This window comes from Artemia sp. Qi Xiang Cuo, chromosome 21 (assembly GCF_049724085.1).
Source record: "Artemia sp. Qi Xiang Cuo chromosome 21, ASM4972408v1, whole genome shotgun sequence".
Lineage (NCBI taxonomy): Eukaryota > Metazoa > Arthropoda > Branchiopoda > Anostraca > Artemiidae > Artemia > Artemia sp. Qi Xiang Cuo.
The window spans coordinates 39,119,854-39,129,853 of NC_142814.1; the positions used below are offsets into that span (position 1 = coordinate 39,119,854).

At 38.2% G+C, this 10,000-nt stretch overlaps 2 protein-coding genes across 2 annotated transcripts in view; both read left to right on the plus strand.

The window, feature by feature from the left end:
- Positions 1 to 3,606, plus strand: part of LOC148939528 (uncharacterized) — a 53,765-nt gene extending 50,159 nt beyond the window's left edge. Inside the window, exons 3-4 of the mRNA XM_089106902.1 lie at positions 2,687 to 2,787; positions 3,543 to 3,606. Of these exons, the coding sequence (XP_088963028.1) occupies positions 2,687 to 2,787; positions 3,543 to 3,606 (165 nt within the window). The remainder of the gene's footprint in view (positions 1 to 2,686; positions 2,788 to 3,542) is intronic.
- Positions 3,607 to 3,705: 99 nt separating this feature from the next.
- Positions 3,706 to 10,000, plus strand: part of LOC148939529 (uncharacterized) — a 32,485-nt gene continuing 26,190 nt past the window's right edge. The window contains exon 1 of the mRNA XM_089106661.1: positions 3,706 to 4,820. Within this exon, the coding sequence (XP_088962787.1) occupies positions 3,713 to 4,820 (1,108 nt within the window). The 5' untranslated portion in view covers positions 3,706 to 3,712. The remainder of the gene's footprint in view (positions 4,821 to 10,000) is intronic.

The following is a 10,000-nucleotide window of genomic DNA, read 5'->3' on the forward strand; positions in this document are numbered from 1 at the left end:
TTTCATTGTAAAACCTTATCCTCAAACAAAAATAGACTCTAGCTCGAGATCTTAGCTCTTTAGTTGCTTACAAAACCGTTTCATTGTAAAACCTTATCCTCAAACAAAAATCGACTCTAGCTCGAGATCTTAGCTCTTTAGTTGCTAATTATTTGAAAAAAAAACTACGTTTTCTAAAGAGTTAAAGAGGCTGAGTTACAAGGTCGAACCTTAAAACGTACAGGGATTAGGAGGCACAGTTGGGGGGGGTGTGAGACGGGACCTAGGTGCCCTCCCATCTTTTTGTGGCTAATTAAAAAGGGTACTATAACTTTTATTTTCCGTTCGATTGGTCCGTCTCCTGACGATTTAGCACTATTGGTTCGATACGATCAGCCCTGGGGAACAAAAAACATGCATCCGTGATCTTTCTTTTTTTGTGGGGGGGGGGGTCATGCTATCTCCAAATTGGGCCTTTCATCTATGCTGAAAAAATGGCTATCTCAAAGTTTTGATCGGACGATTTTGGGGAAAAAAGGGGTGTGAGACGGGACCTAGGTGCCCTACCATCTTTTTGGCTAATTAAAAAGGGTACTATAACTTTTATTTTCCGTTCGATTGGTCCCTCTCCTGACGTTCTAGCACTATTGGCTCGATACGATCAGCCCTGGGGAACAAAAAACATGCATCCGTGATCTTTCTTTGGGCAAAAAATACGAAATTCCTTGTTTTTGCAGATGTGAGCTTGAAACCTCTACAGCTAAGTTCTCTGACACACTGAATTCGATGGTGTAATTTTCATTCAGATTCTGTAACGTTTAGGGGGTGTTTCCTCCGTTTTTCAAATGTCAGGCAAATTTTCTCTGGCTCGTAAGCTTTGATGGGTATCACTAAACTTAATGAATCTTATACATTTAGAATCAGTTTAATAAGCCAATTTATTTATATATCTATCGATATCAAAATTTACTTTTTTTAGGTGCGGACCGTTTGACTACGCAAACGTGTATAAATTTTGGACACTGCCAAATGAAGTAGGCCCAATGAAAAAAATTTTTTGTTATTAATTTATCTATAGAACTATTTATCTACTAGAAACATAGCTTGCCGAAAAAAGAATCTTTCGGACGATAAAGTTATTGCTGTTAAGAATTGGAAAGTAAATCAAAATTATTTTAACTGTTCAGAAATGATTTGTGGAATAATTCTAACTCATTTCTCTTATTATGATACCCGCTTCAACATTCATTATTAAACCTATAACGAAGTTTGATGTGGAAGATTTCAATGCCTTGTTAAATTTGACAATTTTTTATTACCATTAACAATTGACAATTTATGTCGCATAAAAAATCTAAAAAAAAACTAAATACAAAACAAAAGATTTCAAGCCTTCCCCGTTTACTTGCCCGTAAGCATGAGACATTGATATAGTATAAGAAACGAAAAGTGTATTTTCCTCCCTCACAAAACTTTCCCCGAAAGTTTTAGCCTGATCAACTAAACGTGAGACAAAACAGGGGAGACTGACCGAAAATAAGACTTTAGGAATGCCCATTACGAAAAAAAAATTATTTCCTCATCTTTATCTGAATTCTTTTATCCTTTATTGTATTTCTAACGGAAATTCTACTTTTGCCTTATTACATAGGTAGATTCTCAGTCATTGAGATTTCTTTTTAGCTTCATTATTATTATTAATGTAGTCATTGTTGCTACAAAACGCCATACAGTATAGAATGTGACTGAATGTGGACAAGTAAAACAAAAACTTGCTAAATATATTTCAATTTGATTCGTAATACTGATACAGCTCAGTGTCTGTTAAGCAGACAGAATTGATTCTGTCTGCGAAAGTCACTTTATTAATGTGTATAATGAAACAGGTATACGTTTGACTGTATTTAATTATAACACCTGATATGTGATAGAGCCATAAAAATCCTTTGAAGAACCGAGGAAAATGAAAAATGAATCCTGTTGTTTTAATTTGGTTAAGGACTAAAGGGCAAACTTGCATGCCCATCTGTGTCTTAAGTAATTAGGAAAAATTAAGAATTTAATCTTTTATGAAGAATCTCCATATCCAATTCTTTTGATTTTGGTGGTAGCAGGCGCCAAATATAAAAAAAAATGTAACGTGAGTAGAAAAATAATAAATAAAAAAACTAAGAAAATGCGGCACCAAATAGCTTAAGGAGACATAGCTGTACTTTGAAGGTTTAGTTATCTTTGGAAATCAAGTAATCGTAGATGTTTGAATTTTATTAAGGAATATCATTGTCAAATTCAAGTTTTCTATATTTATCTTCACGGCTCAAGGTGGTGGTGCTGACGATATTATGGTACTACCCTGAAATCTTATATAAATGTGGTTTTCAGGTATGGATAGACGTACGATGGGTCGGGATGGGGGGGGGGTGATTTTATTTTGATGTTCTTTGCAGTTTAAGATTTTGATAAGCAATTGATTAATATTTTACCTAATAATAAATGCCCAATACAAAAATGTGAAAACATCATTTTTTTCAGCTTCAGATCCAATCTAGGGAAGAAACTTTTGTACCTTTGTCTTGGGACTTCTGCTTGACAATCAACTGGGTTGAATTTATAAAAAATAAGATGACCATAGATTTTTGACTGTAGTTACTTTTTACTGTCTAAAAATCTCATTTATTTTGTTCTATATTTGTGTCTTTATTTGAAGGCCTCAATGATTGATAGGAAACAATTATTAGACCATGGGAAGCAAGTTTTATCCAAAAAGTGTATATTCTCCATTTTACAAGTGAAAACGTCAAGATTGGGGTAACAATCAATGACTTTGTGATTTACTGTTTTATAAATCACATCATCTGCCAACCGAATTAGTCGGGACTCCGTTGATTTTTGAATTAAAATCATGTTGACTAGGTTCATCCATAGCTAAAATATGTCCATTTTGAAATCTCGAAAACTAGAGGCCATTTTTTTTTTTTCAGTTGTATTATTGACCAAAATAGGCTTCCTGAACTTCTTTCAAAGCGGCTTGTTGACATCAAATATAATGCAAAAGAAAACAAATCCCGATAAAAACATTCATACAAAAGGACTTAGTGTGAAAGCACCGAACTCATATAAACATGTAAATCCCTTACTTTGGATAAAACCATTTACTTACATCTCTGGCAAAACCTGGATCCTCAAAAAAAAAAGTCACTATTTTGGTGAAAAGGGATTTTTATATCCAGTTCATAAATGTTCCGCTTCATGTTAATAATTTACAAAATGTGTCTTTTCTTTGCCCTTTTGTATCACTGTGTCCTGGCACATGGGAATGTGTCCTTTTAACATAATGTGTCCAGATGGCAACCCTGAGCGTTACTATCGCTGACTATGATTTTGTTGTCGCTGTTTTGAATCGAATTTGCGCTGTTAGTTGGTTTTACATCTGATGCATCTCTGTTTATATAATTTATGTATAAAGATAAAAAAGATGTTTATAAGCTTTTTTTATGTTTACGGACACAGTTTTTATATAGGTAGATTCTTTGTACATCATACTGTAATTTAAACCTTTGCAGTGCTATTAATCGCGTTATTATTGCTCAGAAAAAAGTCTCTGAAAATCGTGACGGTACAGGATAAAATAGAAAGCTTACTAAACAACCTCAGTTTTGACTCGTCATCCGTGTATAATTTACTAGTTCTAGTTTCTCAAGAATTTTTTTTTCGTATCTAGTACCGTCATTGGATGACATCAGAAACCGAATGGAAACAAATATTGGAGTGTTGGAAACTATTTTCACCTCATGTAAATCATCTAAGTTTCCGAGTGTGTCGTATAAACGAAAGAGAAATTGAGAGTTTCCTTTGCTGCTCTACTTCTTTAGTAAGCCTCAGTGTGGATAACTGTAGATGTTATTCTGGGTTTGATACGGATTCAGTGTGTGATTTAAGAAATTTATTAAGTGTCACCCATCTTGAAATTAAGGGTAGTCAAATTTATTTAACTGATGCTTCACTAATGAGATTGACGAATTTCATGCCCAATCTAGTTCACCTCTCCCTATCTGACCGCAGATACCTATTCAAACACGACCTAGAAGATGCATTTCAGAAGATACATTTTGAGGGTACATACTACGAAGCATTTGGAATAGTACGAAGCATAGTTGAACCAAAATGTGCCAACATCGTTTCAATTGGTATTTGTGACTTATATATAAACAGTGCCCAATTAATTTGTTTATTAAAAGTATCAGATTTGAGACTAACGTCGTTGAAACTAGAATGGGACCTGATAAAGGTTGGTAGAGAAGTAGTTGAAGCCATTGCTACTCACCAAACTGGGATAACCCATCTAAACATCAATACCCAAACTATTTCTAGTGAAAAGTTCAGTTTCCTCTGTTGCCGCCTGGAAAAGTTGATAACATTCTCTTTCAATGGTTTGGTATCCGATTCATCCCTTGGGCTGGAGTCTTTAATGCATCTAAAGCAACTTAAAACTCTTGAAATAGTTACTGAACGTCCTCCTCGTGGTATTCGTCCTATGCAGATAGGGTTTGACGAACCATTGGATATACAGTTGACTCATTTAGAAATAGACTTTCTATATAAAAATGGCAGTGATATTGTCAAGGAGTGCCTCCAATTTATCGCCTCACGGCTTCTAAATTTGACATTTCTTAATTTAACTTCATGCCCTTTGGGTGATAATTTGTTTAGAGAAATAGCTTCTAATTTAGTCAATTTGACTACTCTTAAAGTGGAAGACTGTTATATAACCGATGATGCATTGACTGGACTCCAAGATGTTGGAATTGACGTTGCCAGACCTCCGCTTAGTAATTTGAAAAGTAAGTAAAATTGTTTTTATTGTAGTTTAGCCAAGAGGAACATAGACCATACGCAAGTTGTCTGATATCTTATCAAACAGTTCATGGTAACGAACTGTAAGGAGTGACCCGGCTCTTTAGTAATCGGAACTATAAAAAACGGAATTTTAATATCAGTAGATACATCAAAAGAATCAGCTTATTGTGCTGATTCCAAATATATAAGATTCATCAATATTAGTGTAACATATCAAAAGTTACGAGCCTGAGAAAATTTGATTTTTGATTAAGAGGGATTTGACAGAATTACTGTACGAAATTTCTTTTTAATTTTCTCACATTCTGTTTGGGAAATTCTTTATATGGAGATTTGCCGGTGGAATTATCCGGGGGCTATTTTCTGCGTTTTTTGGTTTCCGAGAAATAATTTCCACGGAAGGGGGCTTTTCTGAAGTGATTGAGAAACCGTTTAGAGATTAAAGTCTTATTCAAATGAAAGAATGGTAAGGAGAACTTTTCAGGCTGAATCGTCCGCAAGCTATTTTACGGGGAGAGGAGGATTTTCCACGAGGATGGATCTGTCTGGAGGGAATTTGACGGGGGGGGGGGTTTACACTTTACGTTGGATTAAATTTCCACGGGTGAATTTTTTTTTCAAGGGGGGGGGGTATATTTGATAGAGGGTGAGCCAGATTTACCGGCATTATTTGAAAAACGATCAGATATTAAATTTAAAAAAAACAAGTTTTTTTTTAATTGATAGTAAACAATTCGATGTTTGAATTTGGCTCACCTTAAATTAAAAATTAAAACAAAATTTGTTTGCTATTTTTGGCAGATTTATTCTGTATATTAAGGGTTCCACCCTCCTCAACACCTTGCTCTTTACGCTAAAGCTCTTAGCACTTTTAAAAAAGCTTCCTGTTCTAATTAAACGACCCCGTGTTTCAGTAGCAGTTCTTAAAAAATTGGGACAAACAGTTAAACAGTAATCTAAAGAACAAGGTATTGAGGAGGGGGCAACCTTTCATATATGGAATAATTTCTTTTCGTTTTGAGTTTTAATGTTGCTCCTTACTTTCAGTTAAAAAGAACTTTTTTTTTGTAATTGAATCAGGTAAAATCAACAGTCATGGTAAAAGTGTGTTGATGTCCTTACAAACTAACAAATGAAGTTATTCTGTTTTATCCCTTATCAGCGGTGACTTGACTTTCTTGACTTAGGTCCCGTTCGTCTTTGAGGGTCGTCTTGGGGCCTCTTTCTTCGTAATGGCGTGGATGGGCCTTTTGTATGCTTCACTGTCTTCTGCTTGGCGAAGAAGTTCCGAGGGGCGATGAGGTGCTAAGTTTTCCTTCCACCTTCCGCCACGAGGACGAGAACCGTGAATTTGGCCTTCGAAGGTGATTTTTGGGAGACGGGACTGACTCATCCGTTGTACATGACCCAGCCATCGAAGTTGGTGGAGCTGGATCTTCACGAGAATTGTTTGTTGTATTTTAAAGCGCTCAAGAATTTCGACATTATAGATTCTATCAAGGTAAGTGATCCTGGCGATGCGGCGGAGGCACTTAGTTTCAAATGCTGCGAGTCGACGATTGTCATCCACCTTCAGCGTCCATGTTTCACATGAGTAGATTGCGATGGGGATGATCAGGGGGGATGATCAGGGTATCGAAAAGTCGTGTCTTAAGACGCAGAGACAAATCCTTGCGTCGCCATAGAAGCTGGAACTTACGAGGGCGAGACGTCTTTTAATGTCTGTTGAGTGACTGTTGTCGCTGTTGATCAAACTACCGAGGTAAGGGAACTCGTTAACCCACTGGGTACTCTCTCCATTAAGTTTCAGGTCTGGCTTAACTGTATCCTGCGGCTTTCGTGAGCAGCACATAGCCTTTGTTTTGATACATTTAGGATCATTCCAAGAGAACTAGTGGCTTCCAGGACGTCGTTAGCAACGGCTTGTAAATCCTCGGGTGTTTCAGCCATATCGTCGATGTCGTCGGCTAGCTTATCTGTCTGAACACCCCCTATATGAGCGCCGCAATTTGTTTTTACCAGGGATAAGACTGCTGTGAGGAAGAGGTTGAACAGCTCCGTAGACAAGAGGCATTCTTGAAGGACACCTGTGGACGTCTGGAAACTGTCAGTGAGACCTTCACTAGTCATGACGTGACTCCCAAATTTGGAGTACACATCTTTGATAAGGTCGACTAGGTATCTTGGGATTCCGTAATGGAGTAGGATATGCCATAGGCCATTTCTTCAAATAAGGTCAAATGCTTGCCTAAAGTCGACGAAGAGCTGATACAGGTCGCGACCGAATTCTAGATGATTTCTTTAAAATCTGGCGAACAGTGAAAATTTGGTCAACGGTCGATCTCCCAGTGTGCAAAACCGGCTTAGTATTCTTGAATGACTAAGGACGACACGGCTCTGATCCGTTGGAGTATAATTTGGGTGAAGATCTTGGCAGTTTGATTTGTTAGGCTAATAGGACGGTAATTATCACATATCGCCTTTAACCCCTTCTTGTGTAGCGGAACAATTGTGGCTTCCCATCAAGAAGTTGGGAAATGACCCTCTTGCCAGGCAGCGGATACAATCTTGTGGAAAAGATCTATAAGTGGTTCACACCGGACTTTCAGCAGTTCTGCTTGTATTCCGTCCGGGCCAGGGGCCTTGTTAGTCTTCAGCGCTTAGATGGTGTCTTCAACCTCAGAACGGACAGGAAGTAGGCTGGAGTTTGAGACAGTAACGGGAAAAAGGTCCAGGACAGCAGGGTTTGGAAGTACATCAAGATTAGGCTTTTCTTTGAAATGCTCCATCTATCACGATCGGATACCTTCTATGCTTTGTATCTGGGAGCCGTTTTTATCTAGCAGTGCACAAGAACTGGGACTTTTCTTGCTTGTTAGCTCACGAACTCTCTTAGACATAAAGTGTGAGTCGCCTTTCTTTAGATCAGACTCACACTGTTTGCATTTGTCTTTAATGTATACGGGTATATGGGCTATACGGGTGGTTTTTTCTACAGCATGCTTCAACTGCTTGTATCTGTCCCTGCTCTCTCTGTCTGAGCTGTTATTTTGTTTTCGTTTCTCAGCACTTAATAAAGTAATTTTGTTGGTTATCGAAGACTTTTCATCACCCTTTTTGATTCCTAGGGCAGACATCGCTACTTCTCTGATGATCTTAGAGGAGTCTATGACCAGTTTATCGATATCCTCTGAAGATAGAGCTATAAGAATATCAGAAAGAAGGTCCAATATTTGAGTAGACAGTTCATCGATGTAGGTCTGGTGGGTTTGAGGGTCTTTGAGAAGATGCGTGTTGAAACGAGCGGGTCTCTTATTCAGCTTTGCGGAAGATTTCAGGCGTATCTATAGTGCAGACATGACCAGGGAATGGTCGCTGTAGAAATCACCACCTGCGAGGGTGACACTATCTAGCACAGATAATTTCCACCGCCTAGAGACGAGCATCTAATCAATAAGATTACGGGTTTTTCCATCTGGCGCCTTACGACGTTCTCTGTATTTGAAGTGAGTATTGGTAATGACTAGATCCTGTCTCTGCAAAATTCAATGATGCGTTCTCCTCTCTTGTTAAGTCGTCCAAAGCCAAATTTACTCATAACATCTTCGTTTCCAGTAGAAGCGTTACCAACAATAGCATTGAAGTCGCCAATAACAAGGTCTTTCTTGGGAACTGCGTCAATTAGGCTTTGCAGTTGAAGGTAGAAATTGTCAGACTCTTCATCTGGTTTGCTGCAGTCAGTAGCGTAGACTTGTATGATCGTGATGTTGATCCGTGATCCTTTCATTCGTATCATAATCAACCGTTCTGACACAGGCGTTACGGAAATGAGGGATCTTTGTGATTTAATTGACATCAAAAACCCAACACTTTGGCAATGTACGCCATCGGTTCTCCCAGACACTATCAGACTAGTGTTGGCGATCCTTTCTTCGCCAGTGGTAAGGAGGTGTGTTTCTGAAAGTCCCACAATATCCCATTTATATCGGTTTAGTTCATTTAGGACAAGATCTATTTTGCCTTGTTTAGCAAGCGTCCTAACGTTCAGGGTTCCAATAGATAAAATCCATTTAAGGGAAAGCATAGCCTCCGGGGTCAGAGTTTTCAACGTTGTTAAAGGGTCTCCATTCGCTAGATCCTTGGTCGTCAGATCGTCGGTTGCCCCGGACGAGGCGTGGTTCTTGTTCCTGATCGTTTGTACTTCATAATTTTTTAATTAGAAAAGAAGGTTTCTTCGCTAATTTCAGGATGGCGGTAAGCCACTCCTCTCCATCCCTAGCAGGGGCCGGCTATATCTACTACCGAAAATGCACCCTTCTGGCGTCCTGCTTCACCTGCAATTTTCCCATTCCTGGGAGAAGGTTTGTGACTGGAGGGACGTATCCAAACGCCGATGAGCCCTGCCCAGTGCACATCAGAGGGGCCTTCCACCTTCTCCACCTGAATTCATGGTCCCCAGACGTGGGTGCTCCAGCTATATTTCAGGATCCCAGAGACCGGGTCCCCCCTTGGTCCGTGCCTCTCTACCGGGAGGTGCCCTGCATATCTACAGGACGTTCCTATATCCGCTACCTTATTGTTTCTGGCCGTCGTAGAAGGGACAGTCGTATAAATTTTTTAAGTCATTTATTTAATTTGAAAGTTTTGTACCTCTTGATTTCCGATTTATATCCCTAACTTTGATCAAGAGCCACTGTCTCATCCACTGCCTAGTCACAAGTTTCCTCCCTTACTCTTTTTGTCTCAGCAGATCCCTTGGTATCCGGTAGAAATTTAATGTAAAGCGGCAATGACTTAGTAGTTTTTAGACTTTTACATTAAAAGAAGGAGGCAAACCTCAATCTCTTGTATGTAGTGATTTTCGTTTCTTTTAAGCTTGATTTGCATATTCAATTTAAGTTTCACTCGTTTTAAAATTTGTTTATTCAGTCATATTAGTACCTCTTGTATGTTTGTTTTCTATGATTGTTTGTTTTGAGTTTCATTATACTTCAGTAGCGAAATATTTCTGTTTGTTTTAAGCTTGATTTGCATATTCAATTTAAGCTTTGCTTGTTTTAAAATTTATTTATTTATTTATATTAGTACCTGTTGTGTGTTTTTTTCCTATGATTGTTTATTTAATTTCTGTTCGTTTTGGGTTTATTCATTTTTAATAGTGATT